The sequence below is a fragment of the Nomia melanderi genome, chromosome 10 (assembly GCF_051020985.1).
Source record: "Nomia melanderi isolate GNS246 chromosome 10, iyNomMela1, whole genome shotgun sequence".
Taxonomy (NCBI): domain Eukaryota; kingdom Metazoa; phylum Arthropoda; class Insecta; order Hymenoptera; family Halictidae; genus Nomia; species Nomia melanderi.
Genome location: NC_135008.1, coordinates 17,522,323 through 17,545,908, shown reverse-complemented (window position 1 = coordinate 17,545,908; position 23,586 = coordinate 17,522,323). Strand labels below are relative to the sequence as shown.

At 36.1% G+C, this 23,586-nt stretch overlaps 2 protein-coding genes across 9 annotated transcripts in view; one reads left to right on the top strand and one right to left on the bottom strand.

The window, feature by feature from the left end:
• Positions 1–23,586, top strand: part of LOC116428762 (beta-1,4-glucuronyltransferase 1) — a 176,695-nt gene that overhangs the window by 23,471 nt on the left and 129,638 nt on the right. The gene's annotated exons all lie outside the window — the stretch shown is intronic.
• On the bottom strand, positions 9,700–17,709 carry LOC143174962 (uncharacterized). The gene is made up of 2 exons (XM_076371288.1): positions 17,377–17,709; positions 9,700–12,406 (listed from the first exon to the last, which is right to left on the bottom strand). The coding sequence occupies exon 2, from the start codon at positions 12,404–12,406 to the stop codon at positions 10,343–10,345; it is 2,064 nt and encodes a 687-aa protein (XP_076227403.1). The 5' UTR covers positions 17,377–17,709; the 3' UTR covers positions 9,700–10,342.

The following is a 23,586-nucleotide window of genomic DNA, read 5'->3' as shown; positions in this document are numbered from 1 at the left end:
TGCTGCTGGACGTGGCTCGTTTTCCTCTGCTGCTGGACGTGGCTCGTTGTCTTCTACTGCTGTTCGTTGACTCGAAATCAGCGCTCTCGTTCAAAATCTTGAGACAATCTTCCTTACTTGTTAACTACTGTTTTGTTCCATTCGATATGCAACTGCTGTTGAATTGATTGCTGCTCCAATCTAATTCAGATCCATAGGTCGCTGGTTCGGATCCGGCTCGAAGGACCAATGTCAGGGTACAAACTAGACCCTAATTATTGCACTTCGTGCCGTCTAAATTTATTGTCGAAGGACCACCCAATTTTACACGGAATGGGGCCGTAATGATGTGCCTGCAGGTTTACACAACTCTGGTCGTCCAGCGTGGATCCGTCCTTTTATACATTTTTTGGATCCACGCTGGAGACAATTGACGATCGAAAAGACGACGGACTCTCTCCACGGTCCGCGCTGCTGCGCTAGGCTCGTAGCTGTCCGCGTCGAATGCCACAATCTTTTGTTCCATTATACTTTGTATGAAACTCCAACAGTATTATATTTAGTTTTAACTGAATCAGTCCGAAACATATTTGAGTAAAGAATTTGTTGTGCAGTAGATTACAGCGTTTTTATGGGTAAACAATTTCAGATTATATAGTTAATAGACAATTTAAGAACTTACAGAAATATAGTTATAGTAAACATTAGTACACCAGTGCAATTAACCGAGAATCAAGACCATTATTGTTGGAATGGATGTATGGATGAATGATAAGCGTGTGCAATAGATGAACGGCGAGACTGTGCTTGTGACTGTTTTGAATAAATGTTTAAAAAATTGGAGTATTTTGGACAAACCAATTGATTTTCTGTAATATTGATTTTCATATGTTAATGATGTTCAGGTTAAACGAATCTAGAATATTCCAAATGTACGTGAAATTAATGCCTGCTAACGAAAGAATGTTCCAGAAAGTGTTCGAGTGAGATAAATATATCTGAATGTATATATTGTGCGCGCGATTTGATTTAGATTCATCGTTTTATTGCAACCATGTAGTAAAAATATTGTTTATACAAACAAAATATTTTCTTTCTCCTACATTATTTACGTATGTGTAATGGCACCATAACACCAAATATCCTCATTCTTAAATTCTACTGTTAAAAAAGGAAATACTAGTGGAATGCAAGGATTTGAGATTACCTGAAAAATAAATTTGCCGAAAACAACTGTGAGGTCGTTTCTTAAAGATAAAGAACGTATTTTAATGACAATAAAAGAAGACCATCCAGTACGTTTGTTATATGTAATTTTTTTGTATCATTTTTATACATTTAAAAGAAAATGAATCTCCTAATTTGATAGATACACGTACACATACACGTCTCCGCTGTTAACACCGACTTACATCCTTTTTAAATTACGTTGCCCAGGCTTATAACTGGTGGTATAAACGAGCAGAGGGGGATTTTATGTGAAAAACTGAATCGAAAATGTAGAATAAAATCTTTCATATGAAGTTTTGTTTCCCAGAAAAATAAGTTTGAAAATTTGTCAGGTACGCGTGCACTTGATCCAGTTTCAGCTCTACGAATTTCACTAACTGTCCCGAGTAGAACAATATGCTTATGGGACAGGGTTTTTAGTTTCCGAATTACTGTGAATATAGTCGTGGAGTAAGATGTTTTTTAAATGAGAATTACCATTGCTGCGTCGGCCGAGATGGCAAAATACCTTGGCCGCCACGATCCCCGAACCTATCACCTGTAGATTTTTATTTGTGGGATCATCGATTATGAATAGTGATAACATAACGAGCGATGAATAATTAAAGTAAAAATTATAATAGCGTTGGAACAATTAAAACGGCATAGCGATGTATTAGAAAATGTTGGGCGCAATTTAATAAGAGCACAGCTATTTGCAATAGCGTGGACATCACTTTCAACAGTTCATAAATTAGACGAATTCTTGAAAACTGAGTATTTTTAAAATCGCGACCTGAATTGTCGACCTGTTCAACATATAGAAACATTGACGACTTTTACGAAATAGAATGGAGGTAATCCACAATGAAATCCGTCGAGTTGAAACTGAATCAAGTACACGCACGCGTATTCAATAAATTTTCAAACTCATTTTTCTCGAAAACCAAGCTTCAGCTGAGAACATTTTATTCTATATTTTCGATTCAGTTTTTCACGTAGAATCACCCCCCCCCCCCCCCCCCCCGCCGCTTGCCTTCATCATCAGTTCCGGGACATTCTGTACAAGAAATATACTTCCGGCTCGGTCTTATTTTCTGAGATAATTAGCAAAAAACTATTGGTACTATTACTGTTACGGCGTCCTGACCTGATCCTTGATCAAGACTACCGTAATGAATATCGAGAACCACTATAAAAATACGGATGGAAAAATTTGTAGAGGAGTTTACCTAGATGTTTCCGCACCTGCCAAACACATTACTCAGAACATTACTTAGTCGAGAACGTTACTGATTCGACAGTCAACCAGCGCCCATTCAAAATAAAGTCAAAGGGTGTAGCAGGATAATAGGGTCAAAAGTGCACTTTACACCGGAGAAATCACGTCCATCTAATAACATTATTCGCCATCACAAACGTACTCCGCCGAAATTAACTTTTTGAAAGAGCATTATCGGATTACGCGAGCCATTTTAAATGAATTGAAAGTCCGCCGCGAAGTAGTCCGAAACAATTACATTGAACTGTGCTTATACGTGCACGTCCAAGGTAGCACGTGCGTCAACATAGAACGGTTACTTATCAGCCGTTTCTATAAACACATTACGGCGGACGAGGCACTTACATATAATGGGTAAACCATTTAAAACAGAAACTATGGCACTGACATTAATTTACACAAAATCGACGGATGTTTTAATAACCGATGTTTTCATCAACTTTTTCCCCTGAGAAGAAGAATAGGGATTGGTATTGGTCGAAGTAGTTTTTTGGGGGTGGTGACCATTCCTTTACTGTATAATAAAATAATTTAAAAATAAAGTAATTGTTAATAATCTTTCTAGTTTGAATCCAACGGTCGTTTGACAATTATAAAGTAAAAAAGGACACTTTTGATTCCCCCTCAATCCAGAGAAAAACAGCCCCGTCCAATTCCAATACCAATCTCTATTATTCTTGTCGAAGGAAAAAGTTGACGAAAACATCGGTTTTTATAATATGTGCCGATTTTATGAAAATCTGTGTTACCACTTGACTACTGCAGTATTACCTCTTTTTAACGTACATTTTATAGATAGTAAGGTTTATACTGGTGCTACGTCATCGGTCATTTGACGGTCGCTGATGTCGATTACTAGAGAGGAAAGAGTTCTGTGTTAATTGTGTCTGTATAGACAAAAGTTTTTTGCCGTTCTTTGGGAAACTAAAATCGATCCGGAATTATGTATATATACATACTACCGGTCAAAAGTTTGGTACCACTTGATATGTAACGTCACAAATGAAAAATTATATATCTTATAAATCTATAAAATAAAATAACAAAAATTAGATATTTTTATATTTTACTAACGCACATACAAGGTGTAACTGAATTGTTGCGCACAAATGATAGGGCGTGTACAACTCACTAAATTGAATAAAAAGACCCCAGTGAACATGGGTCCAAAACTCAATAGCTTCCGAGAAAAAATGTACGGGGACCGAATATATACATATTGTATATGATATAACATTGGTTAAGAAAAAACTGAAAGAACTTTTAAATGTGACTCAGATTATCTTTAGATATTGTTTACTGAGTTTCAAATATTGTAACATTTTTGAAAGGTTTAGTAATATTAGTAATTTAATATTAGTAATACATAATCGTAATAATAAGTCTGATAACTTTGTAAATAATTACATGGTTTAACGTCTTTATATCACTAAATCACCTTATTATTACTCCTAATAAAATTACTCGTAAATGTGTATTCACAAATTAACAATCTCAAAAGCAACTCTCCTCTATCATTTACGATAAATTTGAGCTGCCTATCGTTTTCAGTTTTCACGTAACACTTCTTTCTTTAAAAAATTCGACTGTTTTTACAAAAACCCACGTTTTTCGAAAACTGGGAATGACCCAGAAATTTGGTTTTCGGATTTGTATTTAGGGCTAGGAGCTCTATAAGGATCATCTAATGGTTATTACAAAATACAAAAAGAAGTTCAAATTTGTTGTATACTATTATATATCCAATACATAGACAGACTGAAAAAGTAAGAAAATTAACTCATCAACTGAAATGGGTGTATCTGAACTATGTATGTTATGTCTGTAGAATTTCTTAATATGATGCTTTGCCCTTGGTTGTTCTGTCCTGTTGAATTTGTAGATGTGGTTGCTTAAGAAGAGTAACACACGAGATTGTAGTCTTAAGTTATTGCTAACACTTCAACAAAACGCGACGAATTCTATGTGTACGGATCATTTCGCTACGCACCTCGCAAGTTTACGACGAAGAGTGTCGAAGGTTCAATATCTCGAAGAAAGCCAAAACAGGCTTACTCTAAAAATTGTTTACACTGCATTTCTGTTGTCCAAAGAATTAGGATGCGAGTTTGATGCGTGATGGACCGTGATTCGTTCATTAAATCGTTAGTAGAGGTCATAAGTGTTTCTCTCCATTACTAATTATTTTTTTCCCTTTTTATTCTTTGAATTTCTTTCAGGTGTTTCATAGGGTGCATGTTTAACACATTGTTGATCAGCAATTTTACGTAGAAGCTATTCCGTAATTAAAAGTGAAAGTGAGACAATCTAACTAATCTTTAATTTATTTTATTTATACATTGAATTGAAATGAAACTTTGGACGTATCTTTAATATAACTTTTAATATTTTGCTTTTGCAATATTTTGTATTACCCTGCGTTACAAAAATTGAAATAGCTGATGTAACTGCAAACACGAGTTAACTCGTGACCGATCAACAATGTGTTAAAATAAACATCGAGATTATTTCGAATGATTCCCTAGAACTATTGTATATAGAGCGTTTTGAAAAACTGACTAAGTGGTAGTGATAATTTTCTAGACTAAATAAAATAACATATATATTAGACATAAACTATGGCTGGTGGAACCGACGAGGAACGTTCGAAAATGCAACATGTATTGTTGGACCACATGGACTTAACGGTAAACGTACTGCGACCGGTCAAATAACCGGTTTTAAAATTTGGTTTAAAATTTTTGCGTTTTTTTTTGTACATTCAACTTTATATCAATTTTTATATTGTCTGATTAATCAGTTTTACAATTTTTCTTTTTCTTTTTGTTTCTGCATTTACTAAGAAAAAGGAGGATGTTAAAAATAGACGATTTTTGGGCGACATACGCAACAAAACATTTTGTTGCAGTATAATTTTTCGTACCCTATGGAATAAAAAATGGAATAAAAAAGTTATGAAAAATGCAGTTGAAGATAAGTGTATGATAACGGTTATAACTCATTTGATTGCAACTTTACTGTTTCAATTCCGATTTCTAATTGTTTATTCGTATATCACTTACTTAGGTGCCCATGTTGAGTGTTATTTACAATGGATTTTGCTCAATAGTTGTTTATTAAGTTGTTAAAAATGATTAAAATATCACTTAAATATAAAAATACGGAATTGTTTCATGATGCAATGCTTATGTTCTAATCGATCGTGGAAACTAATAACTCTTAATTCTAAAAACGTTAAATGTTATAATACACCAGCGTAAATATTGTAATCTTTCCGTTAGTTAGGTGGTAATCTATTAGTATTCGTTACTCTCGTTTTCTTCGGATGATGAAGCATGCGTGAAATAATTATTCAAACGTGTTGCAGCAAACGGATAGATGGCTTTTTCTGGCCTATTCAAAATACCGTGGTTGCTACATGTGAACAACATCCCACAACTCACCTATATTACATCCATATGAATGTTTCCGTAATTATTGAAGATGTGAAAGAATGTTTCAGATAATAATTATTCAACATCTTGGAAGACATTTAGTGAGTTGTTTTGATTCTTTTCACATTGCTATTTAAAGAGATTTCAAGGTCACTGCAATTTTTTTAAACGGAACTACGTATTTCCATTAATGTCCGTTTATTTTGTATTGTTCAAAACGATTTTAACGATATATATAACGTTTACCTTTAATCAATAATGAATTGATTATTGTTATAAATACTGGTGGAAAACGTCGGCTTCGGTAGATTTTCTCTTCGTGTCCCGCGTATGTTCAAACAAATGAATATCGTCTCAATATCGCCAATTGTATTAATCTAAACTATTCAATGGTAGTATGTATTATTTCTTATTACCCCGGATTTTGGACGAATCGAATATTTCTCATTTTTCAGTTTTTCCTTTATAAAATGAAGATCTTTTAATTTTTAAAAATGTTACTTTACTAATATTGAAGCTAAATGTATATGAATAATAAATTTATGTAAGATTCTATTATCCCGGACGAGTTCCTAATTTGTAGGATTCTTTCGGAACGGGGAGGTTGATTCTCTAATAACACCCGCTGGTTATAATATTAAATATATTTCGACTGGTATCTTAAACATTCGCTTGCTCATCACACGCCAAAGTCTCGCCCAAAAGTTCTCTCCTCGAAGTATTGCACAAAAGTCTTTCAAGAAAGACGCACTCACCCGCTCGCTCGGTAATCGCACGCAATAGTCTCGCGCCCACGCATTCCCACTCGCTTTTAAAACACACCCCCACTCGTTCTTTCTCTCTTCCATTTGCACCCTTCTCATTCGCACCTTTTGTCCATAGTCAAAATTCACGCGGTCACGTACACGCTTTTCTCACGGTCCAGTCGCTCCGTTCCAGACACTCTTCCTCACATTCTTTCAGCCACTCAAGATTTTCTAAACGCAGTCACTTTATTTCCCCAAACATAACGGCGTCGGTTCGTCACAACATGACCCGGTCGTCCGCACGCACACATAACGAATCATTCATCCCACATTTGTGAACAAAATATTCATTCCAAGTTTTATCTATTAATTTTTTGCTGTTAAATTTGAACTGTTCCGATTCGCCTTGGTCTACCTTACTACGTTATCTCACGTTAATGATGTTAATCCACAGAGAACTATGTTTTAAAACATTATCTACCGTGATAAACGAAGTTGTGTTACAGATATATCGACAAGACCACTTCTCTGCTACATGACGATTAATTAAATAATATCGTAGTATGATAGTAATTTTAGACCCAGTCTTCTTCAATACATTTGTACGCAGAATTTAATACTCTATTCGCGAATCCAGAAGAAATATTGTGGGTATGGATGGTCGAGTGTGCCTATAGATGGCCGGTGTCGCCTTGCGATGGGATGGCGCTGGCTTGTCTTGCGAGAAGTGGAGTGAATGCGTTTTGAAAAACCTATAAGGTGTGAGTCGGTGACTGTTCGCGCGTGTGGTCAGTGTCGGCTTACGACTGGGCGACAACGGCTTGTTTGGAAATAATGGTGATTGCATGTGAAAAAGTCGAGTGCTTGGAGAAGCGCGAAAAGAGAGTGTATGGGACCGAGCGATTGGGACCGTGAAAATGAATACGTATGCGTATACGTCACCGTGTGAATTTTGACCATGGACGAAAGGTTAGGATGTGAGTAAGAGAGATCCAATGAGAAGGAGGTATAAGTGCAAAATAGAAAGAACGAGTGGGAATGTATGGGCGAGAGACTTTTGGGTGTGACTTTAGCGAGCGAGCGGTTGTATGATTAACATAGCGGTAGCATTTTTGTATGCTTTTTGTTATAGTCTTTGTTAATAAACTGTTTTATTATAGTTTTTGTTATCAACTTTGAGTGTTTCGAACATTAATTATCACTAACAACACCAAACTTCCTACAATATTATTCATTCTGCTTAAAAATCTTCTTCATCTCATCTCATCTTCATATTTTCACAGAAGAACAAACTGTTATAAACCATGTTACTTTTCTTTGGAAAATGTTTTATAGTGAACAATTTACGAGTTATTCCAAGTCGTCCAGACTCACCATATACAGGGTGGATCACAAAGCGTGATCAGCTTAGATTATTCAACCTCCAGCGGTTCAATCGGAAATTTTTCTAACTGAAATAACACGGTTTAAGGGACACGTTAGCTAGCAGCAGAATAATCTAAGCTGATCACACTTTGTGGTCCGCACTGTATAATATTTATCGATTTCTTCCCGAGGAATGAAGAATATTGAAAAATCTGAAACTCTAACAACATTCTAATTGTGATACAGCAGAAATAGTCGAATGACTCTTTTCTCACGATGTTAATAGCGGAAAGTAGTCATCACGAATATTACCACTTCAACTAATTACTGAAAACAAAGTGGAAAGCTGGAAGAACAACACGAGGCGGACATCATAATAATCAGAAGTAGTCGAGTGAATTCTTAGAAGCAGCTAAAAAACAACACGAATGCACATACATACCTAGTATGTACACGTGTTTTGTCGGTACTCGAGTGGGCTGGTGCATTACTTTAGCATTGCTGAAGTCGCAGTCTTGGTACGTACGTGCGGCCCTAAGGTGAAAAAAGGAAATGGAGTACCCGCGGCGCGCGTCCGCTGCAGCCGGGATTTTTACAAGCCAAAACTAACCTCCTGTACAACTGTGCACTGTACTGTGAAACGCGAGGAAATTCCTGGCCGACCCCTCGTGAAGCTCGAGGGCCGTTTCCGTCGCGTTTACGCAGACGTATTAACTTATTCTGACGCGACGCGGAAAAAAAGAACGTGGGTGGAAGACAGGCCGAGGCAGAGAGAGAGAGTGAGAGAGAGGGAGAGAGGGAGAGAGAGGGAGAGAAAGAGAGAGAGGCCGACGTCTCCATATTTAGCTTACGGTATTTATTTGCATACTGTTTTGCGAGATATTCATTTGCATACTATTAACCGCTGACGAACCCCGACGAGGATGGGGTGCACGCACGAAGACCAACGCGCAGACACATGGACGTAGTTTTTAAAAGGATACCCACGCCATCAGATGATTAATTCGAGGACATCGCATACGGAAGTTCCGCCACACAAGGTTATCAATAAACTCGGAATTGGGAACGTGAAAGGATACGGCTTGGCGAAACAGATTTTAATCACTTTTTACCAACTATTAAATGCGTCGTACGCGGAACTTTTACTTCATCACTGGATATGACTACCTCCGACGAAAAGTATATTTGATTAAATAAAGCGTCATCGTAATTTCCTTCGTGGGCGTTGGGAATATTTTTGTGCGTGGTAGTAGCAGATGTAATGATAACGGTCGATGTGTGTAAATAAAATATTAATATAAAAGTAAATATGTTTTTTCGCGGAAGCATTATAATACGAAAGTTGCATAATGATTAAAAGAAACATTGAATCATCTTCATACTATCTAGAGATTTAACATAACACATTTCATTAGGACATAAGTCTCATTAAATTCTTTTTGTTAACAATATCTTTACTATAGTCGAACATTGAGTGCAGGTAAAAGTGGATGTTAAAAAAGTGCGAAAATCTTCCCCCTATAGATACCTAAAACTTTTATATAGCATAATTCTGTAGATTTTACAGAATCAAAAACACAATTTTTTATCGATGATGTGATGGGGAAGTTATAAAAAATATATATAGGTGACTGGAGGGTGTAAATCTTCTGTTGGATTCCGGATTGAGGAATTTAAACGCAACTTGTTAGAGAGGCTCGAAGGTTTTTATTCGTAAGCGGTAAGTTCCGCACGCAAGTACGAACTACAGAGAACTGACTCGCTGGTTAAAAATGGTAATATATATACTACTGGAAATGGTCGGCATAAGGGTAGAGTGCAAAAGGGGCAAGATGAGTAATCGGGTACGGGAAGCTAGCTGGTTAGGAATTTGGAATCTATGAGTCAGGATGTTTTTCGCAGGATGATTTGTCGTGTTTGTCGCGGGGCGATACAATATCTAAGGTATCGGTAGGTTAGTCATGCAACACCTCCCCCCTTGTAGTCCAAAAATTATAATTTTTGGAGGAGGATCTTAATGATCTAGAATTATTAATTTAACTAATAATGCGATTTAAGAAAAGATATTGTAACTTACAATTAAATATTGGAGCCTACTCTAATTATGCAGAATCTTATATATATAAGCTTAAATTACATATTATAATGATGAATGCGTTAACATGATATTACATATAAATGTACTGAGGTAGTTTGATGATGAGGGATAAATGTGTTAATATAATATGATATTACATATATAAGTGTACAAATTTGATAACGAAAAGTTGACATGGACTGTCGTTACTAGCAATTGATGGTTACGAATAATTGTACGGGTTCTGTGATTACAAAGGGGTTGAACTTTTCCGCGTTCGTGGTCCAACCTTGGGTCGTAGATTGTATGAGTTGGTTCTGGATTGAGGCTGGTCAGTGGTCCTCTCCTCGCTGATGTTAGTAGGCGTTGTTTGTTCTTCGGAACATTGTACCCCTCCACGCCTTTCAAACAGGACCATGTCATTGGAATGGTCCCTGTGTTCGCTATGATTGCTTGCATCGAAGTTACAGTGAACAAAATTTTTAATTATTGGTGGCACAATTTCCCCTGTTCTGGGGCTCCTGGTGAAGCAGCAGAGGCGCTTGAGCAAGTTCCAACAGCCAAGCCAGCGACAGCAATTTCCAACGAGGATGAGGATTAGAATGGCAGCTACTACTCCTAGTGTTATCGTGTACCAACTAGTGTGGGTAACGATAAATGGCTCCTTCAGACGATGAGTTAGTAGTCCGTCGAGTTCACTGAGTTTTTTGCTGTTGAACTTTAATTCGTTTAAATCGATATTTGTAAGTTTTATAGGTTTCAAGGGTGCTGCCGCTTTATGGTGTAAATAATCTGTTGCTAGAATACAGCAGTCGTCTTCAGTTAAGTTGATTCGAGGAACGTAATGACTGATGTTTTTATTTACATAGCTTGTGGGTTCCAACGAATATATCATGGTATACCCCTTACAACCACTGTGTAACTGTATCAAACCAGTTTGTTTTAGAACAATGTCTTCCATGTGATCAGTGTTGCTCTCACCACAGATGATTGTCAGTGTGGTCGGCTTGTGTAGGGTATACAGCCACTGGTTGCTTCCGATGTAGTTCCATATCTCCATTTCGGCACTTATTGTTTTCGTCGTGCAGTCCTGTGGAATTTGCCTTACATGCGGTGACAGCAGCAGGACCTCGCAGATGGACTCTTCTGTGGTTCTGGCTGAGTCTACGTTGCTACACACGTACTTCCCTTCCAGATATTCAACGCAGTCTCTCAAATCCGACAGGACGGCGAAGTTGGATTTTTGTTGGGAGAGGAGTAGGTACGGGTTTTGAGGTGTAATGAACGAGAAGACAGAGGTGTTATGATGTTGGATGGGTAGTGGAATCAGGTTGTACAGATCAAAATTTGTTCTTTTTACGAGTGGTAGTTTTATAACAAATACTACGAGTTCGTTTATCGTAATGCTGTGAAGTTTCATTAATTTGTATATCTTGGGTAAATTCTTGTAGGTCGGTGTGATTATTAACTCAAATTCACCTTTGTAATTAATCAGCTCTTCGCAAAGATCCTTTGGAGTTATTAAGAATGGAGAGATTATATTGTGATTTCCCAAGTTAATAGATTCTATGTTTTTATCAAAGTGATCTGAAACTTGAACGCATAGGGAAAGTAAGGTGGCCACTTGTTCCATAATAGTTGCTTCTAACGAGAGGTTTAATATGTAGTTATCTGTTTCTGACATATACTTATTAATTAGTTGCATATTGTTGTTCAAGGTGTCTTCTGTAAGTTTTAAAGATTGAATCGAATTATTAAGATTTTTTATAGTGCTCGAAACTATCTGTATCTGAGATTTTAATAGAGTTTGGGTTTGTCTATTATCGTTTAGTAAGGCTTTTATGCTATCGGAATAATATTTGGCGTCGTCAGCGTCTGGGGTGCCGATTAGCCAATTTAAAATGTAAGAAGCTCCATTGATTAATCCACGTCGTTTACGCTGCTTTACATCACGTCCTATTAATCCGTTAAGTATTTTTTTCTTGTCATCGATATTTTGTAATTCATTTTGAACAGACTGTAGGGTTTGCTCGCAAAGAGACTTTTGTTGTTTCGATACTACGACTTCTTTTAATAGTAGCTTACAAATTTCTTGTGATTTAGAAAAATGGAAATCTAAAAGAGCTTTCGCTTGAGATAGATAAGTCATATTGACGTATGTTATGAGGTGTAGTTCGGTGTTCGAGATTTTCGCTTCTCCTAACTTTCTATAAAAAATTCCACTCGTGTTAGTGAGGGGTGTATTGATGTACGGAGCTTCGGAGATGGTATTAGGAATTAGAGGAAGGAGTAGCAGTAGGATTGTCGAAATCATCTGGAACATAACGTTTAAGAAGGTTGGAGTGATAAGTAGTTCTTCTTTTTCCTATTTGAAGTTCTACTGTGTTGTTAGGATGTATTTGTGTGACCTTGAATGGACCCTTGAAATTGGGCGATAATTTTTTACTAAGTCCTACCTTGTTTCGTTTCTCGTATATACATACGAGATCATTGACTTTAAATTTTGTCGGGTTAATTTTTTTATCGTACTGTTCTTTACTCTTATTTTTGGAGTTAATTAGATTTTCCCTTGCTGTTTTGAAAGAAGTGTTTAATTTATTTTGTAATGAACGGATGTAGTCGTCATAGGTATAGTGGAATTCTGGTTCCTTCAGTATGGAAGAGGGTAGATATGCTTTTCGTCCAAAAAGAAGTTCGTATGGTGTTAGGTTAGTGGATCTGTGAATTGAAGTATTATAACTAAAGGTTGCGAATGAAATGTATTCGTCCCAGTCTGTTTGATTGGCTTTTATGTAGTGTTTTAAATAATCTTTTAGTGTTAAATGGTATCTTTCTAGACCTCCATTGGTTTGGGGGTGATATGGGCTGGTGCAGATATGTTTTGTTTTTAATAAATTTCCTAGGTCCCTTATTAATTCGGACATAAAATCTGGGCCTTGGTCTGTCAAGAAAGTTTGTGGTATTCCAAATTGGGTAAATATATTCATCAATGATTTTGCAATAGTTAAAGACTCATGATTTGGAATGGCTTTGGCAAAACAAAATTTTGTCAGATCGTCTTGTGCAGTAAGGATGAATCTATTCCCGTTCTCGGTGAGTGGTAATGGCCCTACAATATCTATGGCTAATTTCTCAAAAGGCTTTTCAGCTGTTGTAGTTATTTCCATAGGTTGCTTAATAGGCTTAAAATTTGTTTTGTTCATTTGACATGAGTGACACGACTGAATATACTTCCTTATGTCTGATTTTATAGATGGCCAAAAATATTGCTCCTTAATTCTTGCATAAGTTTTATTGAAGCCGTAGTGTCCCGCTAGTTTACTATCATGATTTTCTTTTAGGATCTTTTGTATTTCCTCTGGTGTTCGCGGATTAATTCTTTCAGATGGGAACAATCGGATTTCATTGTTAGGAAATATGAATTTTAGCATTTCACATAGTTGATCTAATTTGATATTACTATATTTCTTATGATTGGGAGGAATGAGAATGAATTTCTGAGTTTTTATTAACGATTTCAATTTCAAGAGGCACTCAAATATATTTTTATACTCTAGTCTATCAAAAGGTGAGTTCAGAGGATATAGAAAATAGAAAGTTTGCTTTTTATTTTGAACTTTAGACAATCCATTTAGTTCTGGTTTGAGATTTTCTATGCTAAATTTCGACTGTACGTAGTTTAAGTATTGATTGTTCTCATGAAGATCTTGGGACCAAAATACTGCTATAGGATCAGTAAGTGATGCTAGGGTTCCTCCTTCGAATTCATAAGATATGGGATTTTGATTCGTGTAATGATATTTGATAAAGTCGTTGTAGGATGGAACTTGTTGTGTACTTATATTTATCGAATTTTGAGTGACGAGTCGAGATAGAGCGTCTGCGTTTGAGTTGGAGGTGCCTGGTTTGTGTTTTATCGTATACTGGTATTCTTCTAATCTAAGCCGCCATCTGACTAATTTTGACGATGGATTTTTACAATTGAAAAGCCACTGGAGTGGACGATGATCGGTATAGATGATGAATTCTCTGCCGAATAAATAAGGTCGAAAGTGTTCTACGGAGTTGACAATTGCTAGTAGTTCCTTTTCTGTAGTCGAATAATTACGTTCCGAATTATTTAAAGTTCGTGAATAATAAGCGATTGGAAGATCTTGACCGTTGTTAATTTGAGAAAGTACCGCGCCTATACCGACGTTGGATGCATCTGTGGCAAGGATGAATTGTTTTGAAAAATCGGGGTATTGCAAGATCGGTTTACTGATTAGTTTTTCTTTTAAAGTTTCGACCGGTTTTTCCTGTTCTTCACTCCAGACAAATGGCACGTCCTTTTTGAGTAACTGAGTTAGGGGTTTTGCTAACGTAGCGAAATTTGAAATAAATTTTCTATAGTACCCTATCATACCCAAGAACATTTTAACTTCTTTTTGGTTGCGCAGTTTTGAGATCTTTTGCAGGCTGTCTACTTTCTTTGGGTTCGGCTGTACACCCTTGTCGGAAATTAAGTGACCTAAATATTCGCATGACTTTTTTAAAAAATCGCATTTACTTGGTTGTAATTTTAAGTTATTTTCTCGAAGTCTAAGAAATACGTTTTTCAACTTGCGATTGTGATCATCTAAGTTAGATCCATAGATGACAAAATCATCTATATATACGAAGCATTGTGTACTATTTAAACCCGTTAGAACGTTGTTCATGACCCTTTGAAAGTGGGCCGGGGCATTCTTAAGACCAAAGGGCATTCGAGTAAACTCATAATGCCCATTTGGCGTTGAAAACGCTGTTTTTTGACTATCTCTAGGATCTATTGGAATCTGATGAAATCCATTTGATAGATCTAGAATGCTAAAATACTGTGCGTGTCCTAGTTGATCAAGAATGTCCTCGATGTTTGGTAGTGGGTAGGCGTCGCCTATCGTTTTTTCATTGAGCTTTCGATAATCTATTACTATTCGCCACCTTTTTCCTCCGGCTGAATCTGGTTTTTTGGGGACAACCCAGAGTGGGCTGGACCAAGGACTGGTAGATGGTTTAATGATGCCATGATCTAACATTTTCTCAATCTGCTTGTCTACCTCGTTCTTATGGATTTGAGGGTACCGGTAAAGTTTTGCATGTATAGGTATTTCATTGGTTGTGGGAATCGTGTGAGGGTCTACTGTCGCTCGACTTAATAGGTCCGTCGGTAAATGGAATATGTCATGAAATTTAGTGCAGATTTCCTTGATGGATTGGGCCTCTTCCGCATTTAGGTGATCCAGTCGTAAATTCTCATTTAATGCTCGTAATCTGGTTTCAGTGAAATTTGATTCTTGATTTGCGGCTAAACTATAAATAAAGGAATGACTGGGGATTGGCTCGATAAAAAATTTAGGCATATCGATCACTTGTGATTTACAAGAAGTGTTAATTATTGTTGTCAAGGCAGTACCATCATCGCGTACCCGAACAATCGAATGAGGTATTAGGAGAGAGTCGTCGTTATTTAATTTGCGCGCAGTTATCGTCCCCGTTTGTAGTTGCTGGGGGTTTAATATCCTTATTGGAATTACCGTTTCGGTTCGAGCATTAATTCTAATTATATCAATGGATTTCTGAAGAGTGTTTTGACATAAGGGTATAGGAAGTGGTATATTTCTTAGCGACATGGTCATTTTTAAGTAATCAATTGCTGCTTTGTGAGTTTTTAGGAAGTCGTGACCTACCAAGCCATCGAAAGGGATGTTATTGGGGGAATCAATTACTTGGAATTTTCCACAAATTTTCCTGCCCTTAATGTTTAAAGAAAGTTCGGTTTCTCCCAGAGTTTGAATAGAAACGTTTGGCGCAATCCCGTTTAATATAGTAGAATTATCGTTATTAACATCATATCTAGATATACTGTGTGCTTTGATTAGAGAAATGGCAGCACCCGTGTCAACAAGAAATTTTAGGAGTTTATCGGGGCTGTTAGAATTGTCTGATTCGAAGAGTATGGCTAATTGGTCGTTATTAGGTAGGAACGAACTCGAAGAATTTATCGTGTACTCATGAGATTGAATTCTGTCGTCGCTTCTTCCACCAAATTCGGGGGTTTCGGTGGATAATATGCCTGACGAAAATTTCCAGTTTGAGAGTTTCCTGACACGGTATTATGTAACTCGGTCGTATTCGGTATATCTATATTGGAAGTGAGTGGGTTTTGTTGTTGATACCTAACATCTCGCGAGTGATTATTAAGAGAATTTGGATTCTGTTGGTAAGTACGAAAATTGCTAGAATTTGGTTGGTTTCGATATGTGTAGGAATTATTAGGATTTGGTCGATGAAGATATGAGTTATTAGAATTTGGATATTGTCGGTTTGTTTGAAAATTGTTAGGATTTGACTGGCGAGGAGATCCATTATTTTGTCTTGAATTGTTATATTCCCGCTTTCTACATTCTTCTATACTGTGGCCGAAATTTTTGCAATACCTACACTGTTTCATACTACTGGACGCGTTGTTCCGGTTCGATTGAGTGAAGTTGATCGTTTTACTAGGGTGTGGTTTTTGTCTCCCTAAATAGCAGTCGTTAGTATTGTGATTTGATTTATTACAAATTCTACAACGTTGAAAGTTATCGTATCTCATGCGTAACGCTTTCTCTTCTGCCAAAGCTGCCGTAAAAGCACTATTAATATTGGGGAAGTCGCGGTATCTCAACATTTGAGATATTTGTGGGTGAGAATGATACACGAAACGATTGAGAGTCATTTCATTTACCATCGCTACTCGTCCTGCTAATGTGTTAACCTCACAGTCTGTTGAATGAATAGTTCCTAAAATTCTCGATTGAAGTTCCTCTAACTTTTGGTAAAATTGGGAAACGTTCTCGTTACGGCTTTGTTGAATTGAGTTCAACTCCTCCATAAGTTGTTCTAGAGATTTCTTATCTTGGTATAGATTTAACAATAGTTCAGAAATTTCTTCCCACGTAGTGAGATTACAGTGTATGTCAATCTGATCTCGGGCTTTACCCTCGATCTTATTTTTTACAAATAATAAAAGGACTGGCTTTTGCGAAGGGCTAGCTAATTCAAACACGGCGTCGACTTGTTTAATAAACGAACGTAGCTTTGTTCTGTCGCCATCGAATTCTTTTGGCAACAGCCTTATTAAATGATCCAAAGATATTGCTACTGAGGAAGTGATATTTGTGTTAACGTCATTATTTAGGGACATTTTTGTATAAGAGGATGGGATTATAAGTCGGAAATTGAAAAATAATACGTTGAGAATATCTGGAGTTCAGTACTTACGATGCGACGGTACGGTTTCTTCCTTCCGAAGAGAGACTGCAACTCACAATGGTGCTGGGCCACAAGGAATCCAGAAGATACGACCAGTTGTGTATGTTGAGCTTCGGGACGAGTCTCTTCTTTTCTTGTTGTTCCGATGTAACCGATGAAAATCAGCACCCTTTCGTCAGTGAGACAGTGACTGTCCAAATGCAACTGAGTGAAAGGCCGTCAGAACAATCCCACTTCTGACACCAAATTTGTGTTGGATTCCGGATTGAGGAATTTAAACGCAACTTGTTAGAGAGGCTCGAAGGTTTTTATTCGTAAGCGGTAAGTTCCGCACGCAAGTACGAACTACAGAGAGCTGACTCGCTGGTTAAAAATGGTAATATATATACTACTGGAAATGGTCGGCATAAGGGTAGAGTGCAAAAGGGGCAAGATGAGTAATCGGGTACGGGAAGCTAGCTGGTTAGGAATTTGGAATCTATGAGTCAGGATGTTTTTCGCAGGATGATTTGTCGTGTTTGTCGCGGGGCGATACAATATCTAAGGTATCGGTAGGTTAGTCATGCAACACTTCGTTCCTTAACACCTACCTTTGCAACGTTTTACGACTATTGGTTTCAAGAATCATTTGTACATTATTTATACAGATGAAAACGATTGTTTAATACTAGATTTATACAGATATAATATTTTTATATAATATAGATTTATACAGATGAAATCGATTGTTTAATACTAGAACTACCATACCAGTAAAAATGACTGGTTTTGATTTTTTTCTTTCGCAATTGAAATGATCTTGAAAATAGTTTCAGTTGAATAATCAGTAATGCTCTCTTAAATTCCACAAAATCTGTTGTTACTCTTCCCCCTACAGTCCCTACTCTTCCCCCACTACTTACTGTCACGAGCTCAGTGTAACGTGATCCCAGTAGACAGGGACAAAAAATGAATACAATACGCAGAAACGGTATAAACGCGGTATAAATCATCGAGGATCGAGACGCGGAACTTCAAACTGACGTTGCACGCGTCAAATATAAACGTGCAATGGAGAGAATTTCTATCTTACTTTCTCACTTGTAATACCGATGAAATGTTGAGATTCTTTTCATTAAATGAGACTAAACGCGACGTAAATTGGTCAAGTTTTATCGATTTGAGGGAAATGGTCTTTTAATTTCGTTAATTACATTAAGTCGGTAAAACCATCGGCGAATCCGATTTTTATCGTGTTTGGACTCATTTTAATCGGAGAAATCTGAGAAATTCACTAGCACTACATTTGAGAAGGTAAGGTTAAAATTACTGCAATTGAAATTTGCTTCATCGCATGTTTATATTTGACGTGTGCGGTATCGCTTTGAAGTCCTGCGTCTCGACCTCGATTTTCAGCGGACCGATCCCGCTTTCGCTCACTGTATCGATACTCTGCCTTTGTCAGGCTGTGCTCAAGTCGATTCCTGTAAGTAAACAGCTTCCTCGTGTTTCTTCTGCTCGGTTAAATTCCACTGATGGATCTCGAAACTGTGGAATTTAAGCAAGCATTATTATGAATGTCTAAGGAAACTGAAAATAATCTATTGTTAAAATTTGTATATGGAATACATATTAATCGTATTAAACGCCCGGTAGTTCTAGTGTTAGTACTTCACGCGTAACTAAAAGAGAATAATAGCGATGAAAAGAGAATAATGCAATGTAAAATTCATAGAGATTCCTTCCGACACAATCGTTCGCATAAAGCGCGAACAATTGGAAGGGTCAGTGGGACGGCGCTTTTCTTTAACGTTGTAGCCAAAGTAACAAAGGCTCACGGAATGTTTTCGGTTCAAACAGATTCGGAAACGGCGAATGTCAGTGGCTTTTAACAAGCCAAACAACCGAAACGAAGGCGTATGTACGGCTGAAAGGATAACGCGATACGAGCTCGATCTTCCCTATCTCGAAAACATGACGTCGTAACGAGACAGAGGGCAGGGAAGAAAGTGGGAGAAAGAGCATGATTGATTATGCAAACACGTTGTTATTACTGATTCAACGTGTACCGGCGCGCAGCGGCGTGTACCGCGGGCCCGGGCGACTGTGTGCACGTTACACAGCTAACCCATTATCAAATTGTGTACTTGGGCTTTCGTTGGGTCACACACGAACCACAGGCGGTGGGCTTTGCCGGCGCTGAATGTACGATGCAGGACGAAAGCTTGAAAGCGCGATTCACCGTACCTGTGTATTCCTTCCTGTATGCACGTTTTCGAGCGGAACTCTATCCTTCCTGTAATAGCGATTCTAGCGTGTAACAAACGGTACGGGCGAATCGCGTTTAACCAAACCACCGTAGCACGCGTCGTCGTATCCAATGATTTTTAAGGGACCACGCGACCACGCGGCGAAATCCGATTCTACCACAAATCGTCGAAAACAGATATTGTTTGACGTGGTATGCGACACGTCGAGATTAAGAAGGTGTTATTCACCGGTGGCTTCCTATTTTCGTTGCAAGTGAATTTACGGCGAATTTGCTTAGTGGAATATGTTAAGTTAACGAAATGATTTGAACTTTATCAAGAGTTGATATTTCTTGAGGCTGTTTTTAGTAACGAGAGTGGAACAGGAATTTAGATTTTGTTTCGTAAGTGTCGGATTATTTCAGTGAGGAATGTCCTTGGAACAGGATTTCATTGAATAAATACGAGTAACAACGTTCGACAGATTAAGCGTGGATCCGATTTTGCTGAGCATCCCGTTTAGACAGCGAGGAAACGACGATCAAACAAAAGATACAAACATATCGCGGTGACAATTTTATTTCTCTTTTCGTTTGGGCTATGGTAATGGCGAAGCCAATACAGAAGTATATAAAATATAAACAAAAGATTGAATGTTATAACACAAATGCAAAAACATTCAGACACAAGATAGCTAAAAATTTGGCCAAAAAGTCGTCGCAGTTTGTTATACATGCGAAGTTAAACCATATTTTTGCTTAGAATTTTTTAATAAACTTCATCAGAATTACAACATTTATTTTTTAATCTTGGTACTGCCGGTCCCAGGTACAGACGTAGCGTTAAACGTGTTAACGCAGTAGGACGCGTATCGCCATATAACACAACATACTACACTAGACCAAATTCATATTGAACATCGAATCTCGCATTGAACAACACAGATTTATTGAACAGCAAGCAACGACATTTCCAAGGTGTGGTAAATGCCCATATAGGGTCAAAAAAGCCTAAAGCTTGTTACAGTTGTATATTATGAAGTTATTGGTTAGTTGTTCTCACACTTTTGTGGTTCTGATATAGGCAATGTTTCTGAAAAATCGTCTATAAATATTGCTTACATTTTTGGATGTCTTTAAAATTTTACACATAAAATCATGACAAACAAATGTTGTTATTGAAGTAATATGAGTAGTATATTCATAATACAGCCTAAGTTGTTTAAGTGTTAAACGTTTAATTTGAAACCGTTTGCAAACTTTTCGACACGTCGACACATTGTAAATTATAATAAGAACGGACAACTAACACATAGTAAAATTACCGTTGATGTATATGTTACGGATGATATAACAAGTCCGGTTTGCATTAATAATACCCGGCCATTAATAATAATATCCGCGTCTTTTTGTAAATATAAATAATAAATTGTGATAATTATATTTACATGTAATAATTACTCGTGCAGCTTGGTACTTTTAATAAAAATATTTTTTTGTATTATTTTCTACTATTTATGAACAAATTTATACTACATTTTTTATTGTGGTTATAAATTATTTCTTTATTTTTATACAAAAAGAAATCTTGACAAAATAATTTTTATTAGCAGAACTATACTGCAGAAAATATTTTTTAATAAATTACTACAAAACAGAAATTATATGTATATTTATCTGGTTATAAATTACTTATTTTATTCTATAGAAAAATGTTTTGACAAAATAACAAATGTACACTACAGAAAATAGTATATTATTTATTGATAAAATTATACTATATGAAATTATACTATATATATTACTATAAATGATACTATATAAACAATTTTATATAAATTAATATAAAAGACAAATCGAATATGCATGGTATTTTTCCACTGCTTTCCTTACAGTTACCGAAGATAGTTGAGAATTATTAATAATTACCGGTTTATGTGATAAATTCTTATAAATTAATTACTTTGACCTTTTTATTTGGTTAGCATTAATAATGACTGGTTATTCTTAATATAAACAGATTAACTACTTGTACCGTAACATATTCATACACAGACCTCTAATGTTCTATTTAGGACTAAAGAAATGGAAAGACTGGTCTTAAAATTGATGCCATGTGCAATATGACGTTGATTAGACTGCTCATTCACAGTAATGAGGTGAAAAGACGGGTATACAAGTTCACGCGCAGTACTTTTATTCACTGCGAATATTTTATTTGGTACGGACTTTTATCGCCTCTGTGCTTATAACGAGGAAAAAATGTGTTACTGTTAAATGAGTGGTTCAGAATAATAATGCGCTTCTATTTCTGAATTCTCGAGAAAAAAAAGCTTTTGAGACATTTTTTTGGATTAATTAAATACTAATGTTACAATATTGTTAATAATATTAATTATTACCAATTATTATTAATTATTAATACTAATATTTCATAAATCCAAGAACATTTCATAACAGCTTTTGATATTCTGAATCACTATAATATTATTCTGTTCTGGCAAAACGAATCTAGTTTATAGAAGTTCATTAAACATATTCACGAGAAATTGTCACGTTGCAATATTATCCTTGTCTTATTTAAGTATTTCGTGAACCAATAATCATGTCCCATAAAAAATAAATTGAGAGGGTATAGTGAAACGGAACACAAATGTTTTTCGTAGATAAGGAATTCGTATCGAGCTGGTGTTGCATGATATAGTCCTAATAAGTCCTCGGTATAGTTTGTGATCGACTACAGATCAATGCAAAAGTATTATCTACGAAAAACATTGGTGTTACGTTTCACTTTACTCTCCCTTACATTCTTTTTTAATATCAATTATATAAACTGTAGTATATTGTAAGCTAACTTTTAGGTATGTATGGAAAGGTATATGTATGTATTACCTTTCCAAAATACAATCTATAAGAATTACAAAGAACCCCACAGAATAATAGACAGATGGTTCTAAAGCGTATGTACTTAAAGGGAAATGGTTTGGATGTGAGTTCAAGGTGCATGTTCTATGTGCAAAATTTATTTGTACATAGTGATGTAATGGCGGTCACTCAAGCAAGATCTGTAATAGAATGAAAATATGAAGTAAAATGTATATTTAAATGAGTATATTATGAACTTAAATTATTTACCCGTTGGTACAATACGAAAAATATAGTTTCACATTCATTTAAATAATAAAATTTGCAAAAATAAACAAATATATTTTTAATCATCGTTGCTTATACCTGCGGGCAATAGCGGTCATTTTGTACGCAATGATAATCCGTAACACTTTTCAGATACTTATCCTTTAGATGAGTCTCATCTGGAACATTCAGCCCTTAAGCCACAAGAGATGCACCAAAACCATATTTCATCGTCAAATATTACCAAATTAGAAGCTAATATGGCATTTATTTTCTACTTCGCTTACATCGCTATTATCATTGCTTTTGATAATAGATTAATTTAATAATGATTAATTTGATAAAAGATCAATTTTTCTTATTTTTCTTCCTTCTAATTAAATTTTTTGCAAGATTTTCCTTTGTAATATTTTTGTTGATTGAAGAAATTAGAAATGTAACATGTACTGCCTTTATCGACCTCGAGTTGTCTTAGTTTTTTTATTATCAACTATGAAGCTGAGAAAGGAATGTTTAATGATTTTCCAGCTGTTCGCATCGTATGATCATTTTGAATAAGCCCGATTATTTTACAAAGAGTTTCAGCAGTCCATTGAGCTTTCTCAATTTTTCCAAACTGTGTTTTTATTATCTATCAAGTACAGTTGTTGTAATAAAGAAGAATATATCTATAATGCGATAATAAATAACGATATTCATATTACGGGCAAGCGGCCATCATTGCTCACACATGCATTAATCGATAAAAGTTAATATTAAACATATAAATCAGAAATATTTATATACAATATGAATATATAGTCCTTCCGAATTGTAATGTATCTATTAGTAACTAATGCTAAATTATAAAAAGAACTTAA

Coding starts and splice junctions, on each gene's coding strand:
- LOC143174962 (XM_076371288.1), bottom strand. CDS start 12,406: ATGATTTCGACAATCCTACTGCTACTCCTTCCTCTAATTCCTAATACC.